Source organism: Lactuca virosa, chromosome 7 (genome assembly GCF_052849685.1).
Source record: "Lactuca virosa cultivar CGN04683 chromosome 7, Lactuca_virosa_CGN04683_v6, whole genome shotgun sequence".
NCBI lineage: Eukaryota > Viridiplantae > Streptophyta > Magnoliopsida > Asterales > Asteraceae > Lactuca > Lactuca virosa.
In genome coordinates, this window is record NC_136432.1 from 250,490,671 (window position 1) to 250,508,965 (window position 18,295).

General features: G+C 35.4%; 2 protein-coding genes and 1 long non-coding RNA gene across 3 annotated transcripts; 2 read left to right on the plus strand and 1 right to left on the minus strand.

Annotated features, from left to right (window-relative positions):
- Positions 1-2,991: 2,991 nt before the first annotated feature.
- Positions 2,992-3,558, minus strand: LOC145127715 (uncharacterized). The gene has a single exon (XM_079062861.1). The coding sequence runs from the start codon at positions 3,556-3,558 to the stop codon at positions 2,992-2,994; it is 567 nt and encodes a 188-aa protein (XP_078918987.1).
- A 9,821-nt stretch (positions 3,559-13,379) lies between these two features.
- Positions 13,380-15,485, plus strand: LOC145124985 (protein DEHYDRATION-INDUCED 19 homolog 3-like). Its single transcript, XM_079060470.1, has 5 exons — positions 13,380-13,664; positions 13,762-13,904; positions 14,152-14,229; positions 14,340-14,596; positions 15,158-15,485. The coding sequence occupies exons 1-5, from the start codon at positions 13,586-13,588 to the stop codon at positions 15,264-15,266; spliced, it is 666 nt and encodes a 221-aa protein (XP_078916596.1). The 5' UTR covers positions 13,380-13,585; the 3' UTR covers positions 15,267-15,485.
- Positions 15,486-16,328: 843 nt separating this feature from the next.
- LOC145125925 (uncharacterized) lies at positions 16,329-17,746 on the plus strand. Its single transcript, XR_013716222.1, has 2 exons — positions 16,329-16,384; positions 16,525-17,746. It is a non-coding gene; the product is annotated as an uncharacterized LOC145125925 (long non-coding RNA).
- Positions 17,747-18,295: the final 549 nt, after the last annotated feature.

An 18,295-nucleotide genomic window follows, 5' to 3' on the forward strand; every position in this document is an offset into this window, starting at 1 on the left:
TTAGCCACCGTTTCCTGCTTGGAACTTTTCCAAGTCACAGCTCCTCCATTAGGGGTAAACACCCAACCAGACTGAGAACGGAAGTTGTCTCGGTCTGTCTGAAAACTGGCATCGCTATAACCAGTAACTCTTAAGTCATCACTGCCACCAAGCACAAGGACCCAGTCCTTAGTCCGTTACAGATACTTAAGAATGTTCTTGACCATTATCCAATGAACTTTACCTGGATTTCCCTGATATCTACTAACCATGCTCAAAGCAAAAGCCACTTCAGGGCGAGTACGTGTCATAGCATACATGATCGATCCAACGGCGGAAGAATATGGAACTCGACTCATTTATTCTATCTCTTCATCAGTACTCGGACTCTGAGTCTTACTCAGTTTGGTATTGCTCTGGATGGTAACTCTCCCTTCTTGGAATTCTCCATGCTAAAATGCTTTAGCACCTTATCCAAGTATGCAATTTGACTAAGTCCAATTAGTCTTCTACTCATATTTCTCAAAATCCTTATTCCCAGAATATAAGCAGCCTCTCCCAGATACTTCATAGCGAAACACTTTCCAAACCAGGACTTAACCTCCTGCAAAGTTGAAATGTCGTTTCCTATAAGTAGTATGTCATCAACATACAATACCAGAAAAGTGACTATGCTCCCACTAGCTTTGACATGTACACAAGATTCGTCTTCGCTTCTAGAGAAACCAAACTCTTTGACTTTATCGTCAAAACAAAGATTCCATTTGCGAGAAGCTTGTTTCAATCCATAGATTGATTTCTCAAGCTTACACACTCTATTAGGGTACTTAGCATCCACAAACCCTCTGGCTGACTCATGTAAACATCTTCAACCAACTTTCTATTAAGGAAAGCGGTTTTGACATCCATATGTCATATTTCATAATCATGAAACGCAGCTATGGCTAGCATAACCTTAATAGATTTGATCTTAGCCACCGGTGAGAAGGTCTCATCATAACCCTAGGGTTTGAGTAAAGCCCTTCGCAACCAGTTGTGCCTTGAACGTGTGTACCTTTCCATCCATATCAGTCTTCTTCTTGAAGATCCATTTGCAACCAACTGTCTTACGACCTGGTACATTGTCAACCAAGTTCCAAATTTGATTGTCATACATGGACTTCATCTCACTGTCCATTGCCTCTTTCCACTTAGCAGACTTAAGGCCCGCCATAGCTTCCTTGTAGTTAGAAGGCTCTTCTAAATTTACCAGTGTACTATCACTGATAAACGTATCACCATCTGTAGTTATATGGAAACCATAAAACTCAGGTGTCATTCTAACTCGAGTGGAATGTCTAAGAAGTAATGACTCGTCAATAGGTTCAACTGGAATTTCTTCCTCAGGTTGGGTGCTAGTGTTTGAGGTTCCTTCATCTCTTGACTCTTGAATTTCTTCAAGATAAATTGTACTCCCACTATCCTCTTTGCATATGAGTTCTCTCTCACGAAAGACTCCCCTTCGTGCTATGAAGACCACGTTCTCACTTGGTCTGTAGAACAAGTATCCAAAGGACTTTTGTGGGTAGCCGATGAAAATACATCGCTCACTTCAAGGTTCAAGCTTGTCGTGAGTCTCTCGTCTAACGAAAGCTTCACAACCCCAAACCTTGATATGTGCCAACGAGGGAACCTTCCCTGTCCATATCTCGTGAGGTGTTTTGGCAACCTTCTTTGTTGGGACTAGATTAAGAATATGAGCGACAGTCTCTAAGGCATACTTCCAGAATGATATTGGTAGTGAAGCCCGACTCATCATGGAACGAACCATGTCCAAAAAGGTTCGATTACGCCTTTCAGCCCACCATTAAGTTATGGTGTCCTAGGAGGTGTCAATTGTGAAATAATTCCACATTCCTTAAGATAGTCATGGAACTCGATACTAAGATAGTCACCACCTCTATCAGATCTGAGCATCTTGATCTTCCTGCCCAATTGATTTTCGACTTCATGTTTGAACTCTTTGAACCTTTTAAAGGTTTATGACTTATGCTTGATCAAGTAGATATAGCCATATATGCTATAATTATCAGTAAAAGTCACATAAATTCGATTTCCACCCCTTGTGGTGGATCTGAAGGGCCCACATACGTCTGTATGTATGAGATCCAATAATCCTTTACCTCTTTCACAAGAACTAGTGAAAGGTGATTTAGTCATCTTTCCAAGCAAACAAGATTCGCATGTATCATCTGACCTTAAGTCAAATGATTCCAACACTCCATCATTTTGGAGTTGGGCAATGTGTTTCTTGTTGACATGTCCAAGATGACAATGCCACAAGCATGCCTTGTCTAAACCATTATACACATCAATTTGCAACACACTATTTTCTAAATTGTCTACAACTATCACAGTTTCATATACACCATCACAAGATAATGCTTCAAAAAAAAATACACCATTATAATAAGCATTGATAAAACCATTCTCATTATTGAAAGAATATCTAAAACCTTGTCTGTACAAACCATGAAAAGAAATAATATTCCTCATCATCTCTGACGAGTAGCAACAATTGTTTAAATTTAAACTCAACCCACTTCTAAGCACTAAAGAGTAAACCCCAATCTTGGTAACAGGTGACGATCTCCTATTGCCCATAATCAGGTTCATCTTCCCATGCTCCACATCCTCACTTCTTTTTAGTCCCTGCAAGTCAGAGCAAATGTGAAAACCACATCCTTTATCAAGGACCCAAGAATTAAAATGCGATGAGTTTTTAGATTGAATAGTGTAAATACCTGCCGAGGTTGGCTTCACCTTGCCATCCCTAATGTCCTGCAAGTACTTAGGGAAACTTCTCTTCCAATGCCCCTTGTTATGGCAGTAGAAGCAAGTAGCCTATTTGGGGTCAGAGGCGGGGGGAGCATCAGAACTAGAATTGCCTTTAGGGCTATTGCTTGACGACCTGACTTGAGACTTTCCCTTCCAGTTCTGTTTCGAGGGAGCTTTCCTCTTTTTCCCCTTCCCTTACCCAATGGACAAGACGGGAGTAGCAGCAGGAGGAGGAGTGGAGGCAATACTCTTTCCCTTCATTCTACTCTCAGCAGTTCTCAGCAAGCTTTGGAGTTGACTCAACGTGGTTTCCTCCTTGTTCAGATGATAAGTCATGATGAACTGATCATAACAAGAAGGCAATGACTGCAATACTATGTAAATAGCCAATTCCTCATCAAAGTTCACGTTGACGTTGAGCAAACAATCCACATAACATTGCATGCGCTGCAAGTGGGTCGTGATGGGCTCTCCATCCTTTATCTTGCTGGTTATGAGGGATTTGACTATCTCATATCTTTCTTGACGAGCTCGTTGATGGTAGCTCTCTATCAAGTCCTTGTTCATATCATACGACCAATAGTCCTCATAGAACCTCTGAAGCTCAGGAGTCATAGTGGCAACCATGATGCACGACACTTTGGTCACATTGTTGCAATGTCTCCTATACTCAGCGATTTGTTCAGGAGTATCTTTAGTTTCATCGATCTCGTTCAGGTCCTTTTCGAGAACATATTCCTTGTCTTCGAATCTCAAAGCCATCTTGATGTTGCGAATCCAATCATTATAGTTGGATCCATCAAAGGTGACTTTTAAGCAGATGCTCAAGAGCGAGAAGTGGTTGGTGTTGTTGTTGGAGTTGGAGCCAGAATCGTTGTTTGAAGTTGACATATGAAAAAGAAGAAGGACAAGTTTTGATAGATAAGGAAATCCTTAATATGACACCCAAATGAAATATAAGGCTAGGACCCAACACAATAATTCACAATTCAGAAGAGGGATGTCGTAATCCAATTGTAAATTATTTGAAGGTTGGTAAATGACGATTTACCAATTTCACTATGAAAAACGAAATTTTAAACGAATTAGGTTTTAAATGAAATTCCTAGATCTTTTGCGATTCATTGAACTATTCAATGGCATGTTTAATCTCGATTATGCCCTTTCCATTTGTGACTGGGATACCGAGGATCACAAACAAGGTGTAAATAACCATGCAAATCAGCTTGGTACTCTCAATGTCATTTATCACCTAATCAATGTGCCGGTTAACCACACACGCTCCATTGATCAATGATAATTTACGAGCTACTCAATTCCACCCTTTACTAGTCTATATTAGTGTGTTGGTTAACCACACACGCTCCACTAACGACTTTCATAAAGTGCAATGTGCAATTTCATGGGTTAGCATCAAATTCACATTTTCCTAAAGTAACTAAGATTGAGAATTTTATAAAAACATTTAGTTACTTTATTTATTCCATTATACTTATTAATGAGAATTAAGTGTCCTGTCAAACCCGTTTGGCTAACGACCCTCCACCAATCAAGGAAGCGGTGGATGAGAGTGCACACCCATTCAACTACCATTTTATAGGCATTTTCCTTATACCCCCCTTATAAATCGACTTCGTGAATGAGGCGTACTAGCGGTTCCACTGACTTGTCTTATACGTATAGTAAATATTTAAACCTTTAATATTACATATAGTATAAGGGTGTATTTTAAACATTTTAAAATACTATGGTTTTTAAATCTATCTAAAATTTCGAAAATTAAAATCCATTTTAATTTTAAATTTTAAAATTTAAAAACCTTGATTTAATAATTATCCTTTAATTAAAATTTTAATTAAATTATTAAACCAATTAAGGATTATCCATTAAATTAAATAAATTAATTTAACCTAATCCTTTACCCCCTAGATTTCGAAAATGGGGAAGGATAATTACAAGATTTTATAATTATCTAGTAAACAATTAAAAGATAATTACCAAATACAACTATCCTATCCAAAACCCTAATTTCAAAATCCATGACTTGGGGTGGAAGGCAAGGCTTTCAACCTTGCCTAATTTTCAAAAACCCTAGGGTTAGGAAACTCTAGATATCGAAAATATGGAGGCCAAAGGAAAGGGTTTAAAAGCCCTTAGCTATTTTCGAAAAAACTAGGGTTATAAACCCTAATTGCAAAAATCATAGGCCTTAGGGTTTAATTGCCATAAACCCTAATTTTGTCAAGCTCAATCAATTGTATCAAATCTAATTGAAAACAAAAATCATACGCTCTGATACCAATGATGGGTTTTATACATAGCAAACAATCCTATGTGTAATGTGTGCATGCAACCCTAATTGTTTGGATCTATGTTTTCTCTATTAGACATACAAGCATTGAACACAAAAATAGAAAACCTATGAGGCATGTACAATTTTCGAAATCACATAAACTAGGGTTTAGATACATACCTTGATTTTTATATAACAATAACAATGAATCCTTGTAGATCTTGAACTCTTGAGAGAAAGTGCCTCAAATGTGACACCTCTAATGGTTTACAAACACTCTATGCAAGAGGATGAGAGGAGAGAGGAGGCAGAAGCACTAGAATTCAACTCTACTAGGGTTTGATAGTCCGGGGGCTGAAATTCTAAGGGGTTGGGGTGTTTGTATAGTTGTTGGTTGCTTAGTCCCAAAGCTAGGTTTTGCTGGAGGAAACCTTAATATCCAGCTTAGGGCCTAAGCATCCCATGAACTCTTTATCTAAGAGCCTTGGACGAAAACTTATAGGGTTTCCCTATAATTTTCGTCCACTCCTTTCTAAGGGGTCCAATAGCCCAATTTCACAACTATCAATAAATTGCAAAACAACCCCTACACTTTTAATTAATTCCTTTAATCCCAAAATTAATTCCAAATTAATTTCTGATTAAATATTAATTAAACAACATGATTTCTAATTAATATATTATTCTCATAATACATTAATAAATCATTTATATCAATTTATTATTCCAAATAATAAATTCAACCTCTCTCTCCAAAAGTCATCCTGTCAAGTTGCTAGAGTGAAAGCAACCCAAAAGGATTGTGCTACTATCAATTCAAGTATATACCAATTATAGTTATGGGCTTAGACACCTAATCCAACAAATCAGAGTACATAACGGAAAGTGAAGCATCAAAGGAAGCAACATGGTTGGAGAACTTCATTGGAGATCTTGGAGTTGACCCAACCATTCAGAAACCAATGGAACTTTTTTTGCGAAAATGAAGGAGCGATTTCTTTAACCAAAGAACTGAAAGATCATGGTAAATCAAGACATATCGACAGAAAGTACCATTATATCATACATAGAGTTGAAGAAGGTCATCTCATAGTGAAAGAGTCTCGTTAGAAGATAATCCTACAGATCCTCTCATAAAAGATCTGAGTAAGATTAAGCATAAACAACATGCTATGAGCATTAGATTGAGAGATGGCATTAGTTTTAGTAGTTAGGTGATTAGTTTGAAACTTGTAACAAAATAAGTGTAATTGACTTTTGGTGATTAAATAATAAAGATTATTTATGAGTTTGTTTACTGCATTTGTCAATTATTTATTCTTGTGTTTCATTTTGCATGTTTTACTTTCCAAATAATTTAATTATTCAAATTCCATAGTCGCTTATGCTTTAGGAAGTAAGTAGTGAATTAAGACTGTCATGAATTGGATTGTAGATTGTCTAAGGAGGTTAGACATAGCAATTGTATTGCTACAATATTCACGAGTACTTAGAAATAGAGATTTAAGTATTTGATAAACCCACGTTCAGAGAATTACTTCATGGATTATATCACGAATCATTATGAGATGATAATATCTTATATTCTTGGAACAGAGATATATGAGTTGTAATTTACAAGTCGGTTGTGCATTGGTGTTGCGAAAACGCATCAGTAACATGATGTTATAAAACACAGTGTCATGTATGATTTGATGATTAAAGGATACAAGCATATGAGTCAAAGTTTATTCGTTCCTTTTGACCTAATGGGAAAAATGATATCTTTGGGCTCCTCGATGATTTGGTGTTGACTTATAGTGCTGGGCACAACCAAGACTCAGTTGATGTGTTCAATTTGAAGTCTTATGTCGTCATCAAAAATATTAGAAAAATGAGATTGATTCCAATCCATGTCTCATGTCTGTATGATATCTAGTAGAACGGAGGAATATTGGATCACTTATCTTAGGACCAATGTCTGTTTATTTCAGAGTCCGAGAGTTGCTAAGGAAGCACTCTTTGCTGTTTAATTTAGAAGTAATACCAATAATTTCGTTTTAGACTTATCCAAGTGGGAGACTGTTGGATTAGGTGTCTAAACCAATAACAAAATTAGTATAATCTTGAATTATTAGCAAAGTCCTTTTTGGTTGCCCTCAAACCTAGTAATTGAATAAGATGACTTTTAGAGAGAGAGAGAGAGAGAGAGAGAGAGAGAGAGAGATTTATTAATTTATTATGTGATTAATAAATTAATTATAAATCAAAATGAAGTTATTAATATGTTATGAAAATAATATATTAAATAGAAATCATATTATTTAAGACTAAACTGCACAAATGGTCCCTGTGGTTTGCTCAAAATTGCCACTTTGATTCAAAAAGGTTTGTACTAGCACCACAGGTCCAAAGTTTTCATTTTATTGCTAGTTTGGTCCAACTTGCTTTGAACTTTTTCATAATGACCATTTTGCCCTTAGTTTTTTATTTATTTAAATATTTTTTTGTTTAAAAGAAAAATAAAAAAAATTGTATTTTCTATTTTACGTTTATAATTCTTTTTATAAAGGAATAAAAATAAATAAATAAAATATACAATCTCTCTCTCTCTCTCTCTCTCTCTCTCTCTCTCCTCTCTCTCTCTCTCTCTCTCCCCTAAAATCTACAACCCCATCTTCTTTCATTCTCATATAAACGCCGATGCATCTTCTTCCATTGTCGTCATCTGCAAAAATTTGAGTTGAAGCTTACATCAAAATACCCAGTTCAATGGCTTACACCCAAAATCAATTGTTCTTCACGACTTTTTTTACACTAATCAGCACATGTGATCGATTCAGATTGAAAAAAATGAGAAACTGGCCCAAATCCTTTAGCATAAAGATCCTCACGCATACCTAGATGATTGATTGAGTGAGTAACGATTTTACTGTAACTGCGTATCGTAGTCGTTTCAAAACACGGAGGAAAGTTGAAATCATAATCAAAGAAGAAGGTATGGGGATTTTTAATAAGGGAATGGTGTTTTGGGTCTTTTTATGGGGATTTTCAATGGGTTCAAGAACCCTAGTTTCTTCTTCTTCCTCTATATGTTATATCAAAGATCATAGATTTGCAGAGGGTTTAATTTTGAGAGAGTGTGTATGTTCATATGTTTGATTTTCTACAGGAAGAAGGAAGAAGATGGGTATGTTCGTATGGGATGAAAGAGAGAGGGGTAGGTGGGTGGTGAGGATGAATTTCATATTCAGGGAGAATTGGTGGATTTCAAGGTCCGATGATGATGATCCCCGCGGAGGTTCAACAACCATCGGTCGTGGGGAAGAAACCACCACTAGAAAAATTACATGCGGTTGGGGATGAGATAGAGAACACGGGAGAGGCTAAATAGGGAGGAAATAGACGGGAGGTGATAATCGATGGTGGTTATGGTATTGCCGGAAAAAATGGAAACATAGGGGTTCATTTCCACAAATCTTATTTAGGGTTGCTGATAGGAAGGGATGTCGGTGGATCTGTAGGCTTTGATCGGGTAGGGGCAGGAAATCACTTACCTTGGTCGGTGGCATCCGATGGTGGTGGTGGCGGAAGGTGGTGCTGGCAGCTTCCGGTTGTAATTTAGATGGGGTTCAAAGTTTTTGGAGGTCAGGGAGGAAGACAAAGGTGTGTCTTTATTGTTTATGTGTGAGAGAGAGAGAGATTGTATATTTTATTTATTTATTTTTATTCCTTTATAAAAAAATTATAAAAGTAAAATAGAAAATACAACTTTTTTTATTTTTCTTTTAAACATAAAAATATTTAAATAAATAAAAAACTAACGGCAAAGTGGTCATTATGAAAAAGTTCAAAGCAAATTGGACCAAACTAGCAACAAAATGAAAACTTTGGACCTGTGGTGGTAGTCCAAACATTTTTGGACCAAAGTGGCAATTTTGAGCAAACCACAGGGAAAATTTGTGCAGTTTAGTCATTATTTAATTAATAATTAATCAGAAATTAATTTTGGGATTAATTGGATTAATTAAAAGTGTAGGGACTGTTTGGTTATTTATTGAAAGTTAAAGCAGGAAGACTCTAGAATCCTTATGGGATGAGGTGGACGAAAATTGGCTAGAGATCATCTAGAATTTTCGTCCAAGGGGCTTGGATGAGGAGATAAGGCAACCTAATTATTATATTAATTAATCTAGGCCTTATTCCAAAAACCCTAGCTTTGGCCCCAAGTTTCCTTCAGCTATATAAAGGGTCCTATAGCTTCATATTTCGGTCACTCATTCTTTTCTAGAGATAGCCAAAAGTTTGCTTACCTTTCTCCTCTCTCAAAAGCTTCTTAGTTGCTAGTGTTGGGTGTGAATCATCAGAGACACGACACTTGTGGTGCTAGCTTCCAAATATTGAAGAAAGGATTCTTGATTGTTTGCTACAACAATCAACATAGTATGTAATCTTCCTTATGAATTCAGATTTCATTAGGGTTTTGTAGTTTGATAGTTCATAGTATGTTGCCTTTAGGTGAAAGACATATATCCTCATTAGGTTGTATGTGCCCTAATCATTTGAGTGTTAAATGTTTTTTCCGCTTAGAGCATTGTTATGTAATCTACGTTTTCCATCAATTTTATACGTTGTCTTTAAATTTTATAATTATTAGACAAGTTTATTAAGATGATTTCGAAATTCAGGGAATCAGTGAGAAGGATCAACTGAGAGAAACTTCGATTTGGATGGAGGGGTTGACACTATCGTAGTATCAATGGAATTAAGCTAAGACCCCATTTTTCTCGTCGGATGATTTAAATGAAAGATTTTAGATCATTTATAGGCATCAAAATAAGGGAATGTGTACGAACAATTTTGAACATTCAGCAAGAAAGAACGGTCCACGAGAATGTGAACAAATTTGAGAGTTTGATGGGTTAATTTATCTATCTTCTTGAGTAGCTTTTGGAGAGCATAGTTTTTTATGGGTTAAGGTTGGATCTTCGCTCAATAATCAGGGTTATGGAGCCGAAAACCTTATCTTGGGCTATGAGGGTGGTGGTGATGATGGATAAAAATCGCTAAAATGACATACCAAAAACTAGGGTTCAAGGCCAAGGTGGGGCTAGACCCAATGATGCAGCACTAGCCAACAACACAGGCGAGAAGTGGGAAGTGGTAGCACCACGTGGCAAACAAGTCAATTCAAGAGGCTTACTACTGATGAGTTGGCTGCCAAACGGGAGAAAGGGTTATGTTTCTGATGTGATGAAAAGTTCACACCTAATCATAGGTGCGCTAGTTGAATGCTCCAAGTTCTGTAACTAGCTGCTGATGATGAGGCCGAAAATTATAGAGAACTAGGAGATGATCCACAATTTCAACAATATTCAACAAGAAACAAATTTCCACCTTTTTATTTATTTATATTTTGAACAACAACAAATTTCCACCTTCAGGAAAAGGTGCTTGTTTGGGAGGGGAGTAATGATACGTCTGTAAGATTTATCTTATCTCAAATTCGGAGTTATCTTTTATTATTATTCAAGGTTAATATTTCCTTAATAATTATTCCTTTTTAGTATGTTTTTAATTTTGGTAAGTAGAGCTTTTTCGGAACATTATAAATAGGACCTTATGATCGTTTAATGATTATAATGAATAAGAGTATTAAGTCTTGAACTCAGTTTTGTAGACCTCCCTATTTCTCGAATTACATGAACTATATTTACAGGTTTTATCGGTTCATATCAGGTATGTTTAAGGCATTTCTTTTATTCTTGGGGTCGGCTTGAGGTTCGGGTTCGGGTTGCGAATTAGATTGGGAACCGGGTTGGGATTGGGCTTTGGGTTGGTAGAATTATCAAGGGTTTATGTTGTTTCTATTTGGAGTTTTTTGGTTGTTTGGAGAGTTTGAGGAAGCCATTTTCAAAGTTGAGTATCGAAGGTTTGAGAGAAGTAAAATGAATATTGAAGGTTTGAGAGCGTGTTAGGAAATGAATATAGTTGTGCTACATATTTTGGTAAAAAAGTCGGTAAAAAAATTGAATTATACGACAAAAAACAAATAGCGTTTTGATTAAACAAAAAAAGATAGACGTTGCAAGGGATTATCGAGTTGGGGTGTCGAGCTTGGCATGCCAAGTTCACGAGGCAATGTTTTTTCAAGCGACTTAGTGTTAATATCAAATCCAATAGACACGCAAGGAAACTGACAAATAATATTCAGCTCGATTAGTTGGGAATAATAAATCCAATTATTATTAATACAATTACCGAGTTTCGTCCAGAACCAAAACTATCATTCGCGGTCAGATCTGATTATAAAAAAAGTGGTAGAAACAGAATGTTCAGTTATTGGATGAAATTAAAAGACATAATAGTAAAGTAAAACCAACCTCATAGTTGTAGGTCTTCGAACCAGTAAACGACTGCACGGAAAAAGCTCCTGTCCTTAAAGGTTTTTACGCCACTCCAAGGCTATAAGCTTCACTGTAAACACCTAGGATTTAATGTAGTTTATTCTTCGTTTCAACAACTATGGAAGAAGGAATAAACGCAAAATGATTACTTGAAAAAATGGAACAAAATGAATTTACAGAAACAAAAAATCACACACAACAAAGAGAGAGAGAGAGAGAGAGAGAGAATGAATTTTATGGTGCAATGAATATGACTCTAGGTGGGCTGAGGATTGCATTTATAGTTGCGAAAATAGAGAGAGAAAGAGAGAGAGAATGAATTTTCTAGTGCAATGAATATGACTCTAGGAGGGCTGCATTTATAGTTGCAAAAACCCTAGAAGCCACACGAGAGAGAGAGAGAGAGAGAGAGAGAGAGAGAGAGAGAGAGAGAGAGAGAGAGAGAATATGACTCTAGGAGGGCTACATTTATAGTTGCAAAAACCCTAGAAGCTACACGAGAGAGAGAGAGAGATAGATAAATAGAGAGAGAGAGAGATAACGAAATTTATGTTGCAGGGAATAAAGTTCGTCATTTCGCACATTTGCGGCATAGGCTAAGGTTAGGCGCGTGTGTGGACTTGACCCATCTATTGATCCACGTAAAGCCTGTAAGTGCCTATCAGAAGAAAGACATTATAAACCTATTAAATGTTTCTTCGCCACTTATATGGGTTAATAAAAACTAGTCAACTTGCATTTACCACTATAATTTCCAACACTTACGATGCAAATACCGAGCCACTCACCCTGGCATAAAATAATGCAACATGAAACTGCATGCTATTGAACTTGCACTTCTTTTTAAGCTTATTTTTCACTAATAAAAAACTATACATTTAGTGAGATCTCATAATAGTGTAAGGTCATTTGTTTTTTCTAGATATGTAAAACTTACTGATTAAAAAAATACAGACAAATTTAAAAAAGGGTAGCCAATTCCCCACCTATCTCTCCCTGTGAAGGTGAAAGTGCCAAAATATGGTAGAGGCATGAGTGACTAAAAATAAAAGGGAAAATGACTAAAAAGACCATCAAAGTTTCAAATTTGTTCAAGAAAAACCATTCAAGTATTACATGTTCAAAAAATACCATCAAACTAAGACATATGTTCAAAAAACACCAACGAAGTACATGTTCTGTTCAAAAAACACCATCTCTATGTTTTGGGGGTAACTTACATATTTAGTCTCTAACTTTTTTTCTTAACTCAGACAGTCCCTTTAGTTTAAATTTGCTTCGACCACAGACCCTGATCGAGTTAAAAAGACTAATATACCCTTATTACTTTCATTTAACATTATTTTTATTATTTATTAATTATTTATACAATTTATGTTATTATGTATTATAAATATATCAATTATACAAATAATTAACAAGTAATAAAAATAAATGTTAAATGAAACTAATAAGGGTATATTAGTCTTTTAACTCGATCATTGTCCAAAGATGAAATAAATACAAACGCTAGGGACCGTCTGAGTTAAAAAAAAGTTAGGGGCTAAACATGTAAGTTGCCCCAAACCATAGAAATGATGTTTTTTGAACATAATATGTAGTTCGTTGATGTTTTTTGAATATATGTCTTAATTTGATGATATTTTTTGAACATGTAATACTTAAATGGTTTTTATTGAACAAATTTGAAACTTCGATGGTCTTTTAAGTCATTTTCCCAAAATAAAAATACATATATATCTTTAAGAAGACATGGTAATTTTTTGTATCAAAAGAATTAGGGTAAGTAAAAAGTAAAAAAAAATGTTATTTTATGTGTATTCAATGTGGATTAAAAAAAATAATAAATAAATAAGTGGGGATATAAAAGATGTGTAGTAGCCGACTTCACTCTTCCTTTTCGGGTGAAATCACCTGTAAAAAGCAAAGCAAAGCAAAGCAGCATCCTCTAAAATCAAAACCAACCAAACCACCCCCAATCGCTCTCGTCCCCATCCATTATTCCCCGACGCATCCCCAATTCCTAAGCTTCATCTGCGATTTCAATTTCCCCTCAAATCCATCCGTAAACCCTAGCTCAATTTCGATTCAACATCTTCCACTGTCAATCATGGACGCTGACTCTTGGGCTGCTCGTCTATCTTCTACATCCAAGCGATACCAATATGCTCTTCAATCTCGATCATCTGGTAAACATCAAGATTTAATTCAGGGTTTCTTGTAATTATTTGTAATTTAATTTGTATGAGACCATAGGGTGATTGGATTTGGATGAATTTGACGCAGATATGTTTATGGGGTTCGAGGACATCGAGGTGGATGATGATATCAGGGAAGAATTTCCATGCCCCTTTTGCACCGGTTATTTCGATGTAGTGGGTTTGTGTTGTCATATTGATGACGAGCATCATGTTGAGGCCAAGAATGGGGTACCGATTGTTATACTTTTGCCCTAATTTTCGTTAATCCCCTTTTTCAAAGTTCAATTCTTTTCCACCTTCTGTCTTCTTTTTTGATGCTTGATGACATTTAGTATCTATCAGGGGATTCAGAATCTGAAATACCCTGATCATTATCACAAGCATATGCCTTTTGGGTTCTGAATTGGGAGCTGAATAAGAATTAAGAAAGATCGTTGGGCTTTTGTCTAACTTGTCCCAGTTTTTGATATTGCAGGTGTGTCCGATTTGTGCTGTGAGGGTGGGGGTAGACATGGTAGCACATATAACCTTACAACATGGAAACATATTCAAGATATCCTTTTTTTTTTATATGATGTTTCTACAAAATAGAAGTTATTTGTTGCTTTTTCTATATTTCTATGTTTTTGATGATGAAGTGTGAAATCCTTAACCAAAACTTACATGCAACAAAAGAGAAAGTGTCGCAAAGGTAGTTCTGTATCAACACTTTCATTGTTAAGGAGGGAACTAAGAGAAGGAAATTTGCAGTCTTTATTTGGAGGTTCCTCTTATATAGTTCCATCAGCAAATGCAGCACCTGACCCTTTGTTGTCATCATTTATTTTGCCAATTGTTGATGATCTTGGGAGCACTCAATCTAATTCAACACCTGAATCAGTTTCTGTAACCAAAAGCACAACTGAAAAAGTATCTGAAAGGTATGATTCTTGATACTCAATGCCTTTTGGTCTTATATATATATATATATATATATATATATATCATCATCCTATTTGTTATTGTGAACACATAATACAATCTTGGAACCATATTCTTGATAAAAATGACCATTTTACCCTTCTGTATCACTTTTTATTTTCCAATTACAACATTGTACTTCCAACCTTTTCCTTATTAAGACATCGTACTTTGAAAACTATAACCAATTCTACCATTCTACTTTCAACTTCTTAATAGCATTTACTTTTCGATATTTACTCGATTATAGCAGTGAAAAAGATTTTATATTTCGATGATATTGCTATACTTGGCTAAAAATAGGAAGTAAAATGCAATAATAATCTAATAAAAGTTGTTAATGTCGTATTTAATAGGCCATTTACTTTTCGATATTTACTCGATTACACAACAAACAAACTTTAATAGATCATGCAAAGATTAATTCTAATAACTTCAAAGCTATGTGATTGAAGTGTACTATGAACAACACACTGTTTATTTATGATGGGTATTAATGGAAGATGAAAATTTATTTGCAGAAAAGCTCAAACACCTCCATTGTCGATTGAAGATAAGGAAGAAAGGAGCAGAAGATCGGAATTTGTGCAAGGAATGTTGATGTCAACTATTCTTGGTGATGAGTTGTAAAAAGATGTGGTTATGGGGTTTCAAGGTGAGGTTGGTTGGGTTACTTATTTGTTATGTGATAATGGGGAGAGTGAAATGTAGTAATAAATTTGTAATTTATGTTTCTGAGAATTGTAGCATCAATTAAAGTGAGATAAAAAAAGAAAAAGAAATAAGTAGTATTAGTTTGTAAGCGAATGCGATACATTTTACTGAAGTATGTTGTGGTTGTTTCTTCTATTTCTAAATTTTATAGCAAAAAGTTGCTATAAACATTACTTAGATCAATATGTTGTTAAAACTATACTACAAAGTTTATATAATTCAAATGTACAAGCCTGTACAAAAAAATATACCCACAGGTCTTTAATGTCCAATTTGTATTATATATAACAATTACCGTGTTGTAGTTAGATTATACAAACTAAATTCATGGGTTTTAAATAGTTGAAAGGCCAATTACACAAAGCCATTATATTTTTAGCATCATACCAAAAAAGACATTACTTACTATTTTATTTTATTTTTGCATGAAAGTCAATTGACGATTCTTTTTATTTTTTTTATTTAAGTCATTATTTACTTATAAAAATTGGTCCCCAAGTTTAACTTGTTTACATAGTCAACTTTTAGTGAGGTGCCATTTAATGTGACAGTATTGTCCACATAAGCAATTAGGTGTTTTCCTTCTTTTTTACCAAATCAATTGATCTCTATTTTTACTATGAGTTCTATATCAGCTGTTTAAAGTATAAATTTTGAGAACCAATGAAACTTCAAGTTGAACTTCTACTTTGTAGTTCTGAAGCTCAAACTAGATGTTGTACATAAGTACATTAATAGTGGAGGGTGTTAACCCATATATAAACCCGGGTCGGTTTGTATATATTTATCCGACCCATAAAGTTGCAATAACCGGATCATGCCAGTAAGGCTGGATAAGATACAAAGAAATCCGGCCTATATTTTCCTAATACTAAAGCAGTATCCCGAAAATCAGGGAAAAGAATTATCCTATATTATTATTTTATAATATACTACTACCCTTATAGCCAAAAGACACCAGCAATACCCGGACGCAGAAAATAACCAAAGTCTCTCATGTTCGCTTAAATACTCCATTCGGCCCAAGTAGAAAGGTACACAATAAATTAACACGACAATCTATTCCTATCAATTCAAGCATTATGATCCTAAGTATTTACTTCAGCATCAGAAGGCATTATCGTTTTTTTTTTTCCCGATAATATTTTTAACCAAGATTCTTTCTATTTTGCAGGCGTGACTACTTACCGAGATTTCATGAGAAAGCTCTATTTCTCTTTGTCAATCGAATAAGGAGCCACGTAGTACCGTTGGCGCCATCCGAAACCATCATGTCTGATAAACACAAACCATCACGAACCACACTTGATTCACCTTTTAGCCCAATAAATATGATACCAGCTTTCACACCACAAACAAACCCTTCGTCGAGCACACTGCAAACAACACCAACACCAACGCCATCTCAGCCGACCATAGACACCCTCCTAGCAAAAGACACAAACAACGATAATAGAGCAAATAAGGAACCTTCAATGGAGAAAAAGAAGTCAATACAAGCAAATTCCGCTACATTCGAAACAACAAGCAGTTTAAGCATAAGATTAGTAAACAGAAAAGCCACGCTCGAAGTTGGCCTCCAAGCTTAACGAGTTGACTATGCAAGTATTACCACCCCTCCTATAATAAAATTGGGCAACAACAAATATACCCATGTAGCAAAACATACAGCTTTATGTGCTAATGCCACCCCCACTATCGTATGCGCAATATCAAGCATACTGGCTTCAGGCCCATAAGCTTACATACTGCCAACCATATTCGGCAACCTGGCCATGCAGCAAACACAATGGCCACAACAAGTCGCCAACAACAACTTGCAGGAGACAAGTACACAAGTGCCAATCCTTGTCTCATACTAAGGTAGGATAATTCACCATTTAGAAGAAGTATCCATGAATATCAATTACCATGTTAAGGAAAGATATCGAGATGAAGATAGAATCAAGGTAGTTAAGCAGAGTCATACGAGGTCTGTGCTCCAAGCAGCTAGAAAGCATCGCACCGGCCAAAACAAAGAACAAATGGCCAATGAAAGGAGAAATTTTCATGTCCAGACAAGCAGAACAACCAGAAACACATCAAAATTGGGATGGTGACACATTCACATTCGATGAGTGGAATTAACATAATCATACTCATAGATAGAGGCGTGTATCGGTCGGTTTGGGTCGGTTTTGACCTAAAAGCGAAACGAAACCGATATAAACGGTTTTTAAAGAATTGGAACCGAATCCAAATCCAACCCATGGGCTCGGTTACTCAACTTCTCGGTTTTTTTCTAGTTTACCGGTGTCGGTTTCGGTTTATTGATACCGAGCACCTTAACGAAACTCTTGATATTAGGAATGATTATATAATGGATTAAAAGTCTGGATCTTTCTTATACGAAACAAGATCGGGTGAGGACTCTTTTTAAAGTGAGTACTTGTGAGGACACCTTAAAAAAATTGAAAAAAAATCTAAAAAAAATACAAATCATAAAATCGAGCATAGTACTACATTGGAGAGAAAAGAAATTGAAAAGAAAACTTTGGATCATTAAAATTGAAGCATGGATATTTTTATGATCCATGATTCAACTTTTATGATTCATGATTCAATTTTAAGGATGCAATTCTTTTTTTCCAATTTTTTTTCTCCCAGATATAATATTATGTTCGATATAATGATTTGTATTTTTTTAGATTTTTTTTTCAATTCTTTTAAGGTGTCCTCACGAGTCCTCATTTTAAAAAAAGTCTTCACCGGAATTGGACTATATATATATATATATATATATATATATATATATATATATATATATATATATATATATATATATATATATATATATATATATATCGAAAATACATGATTATCGCATCTGCCACAACCCTATACAACATTCAAAAACCAAACACATTGCTCTTCGTTATCATTTTATCAAAGATCACATTGAAGAA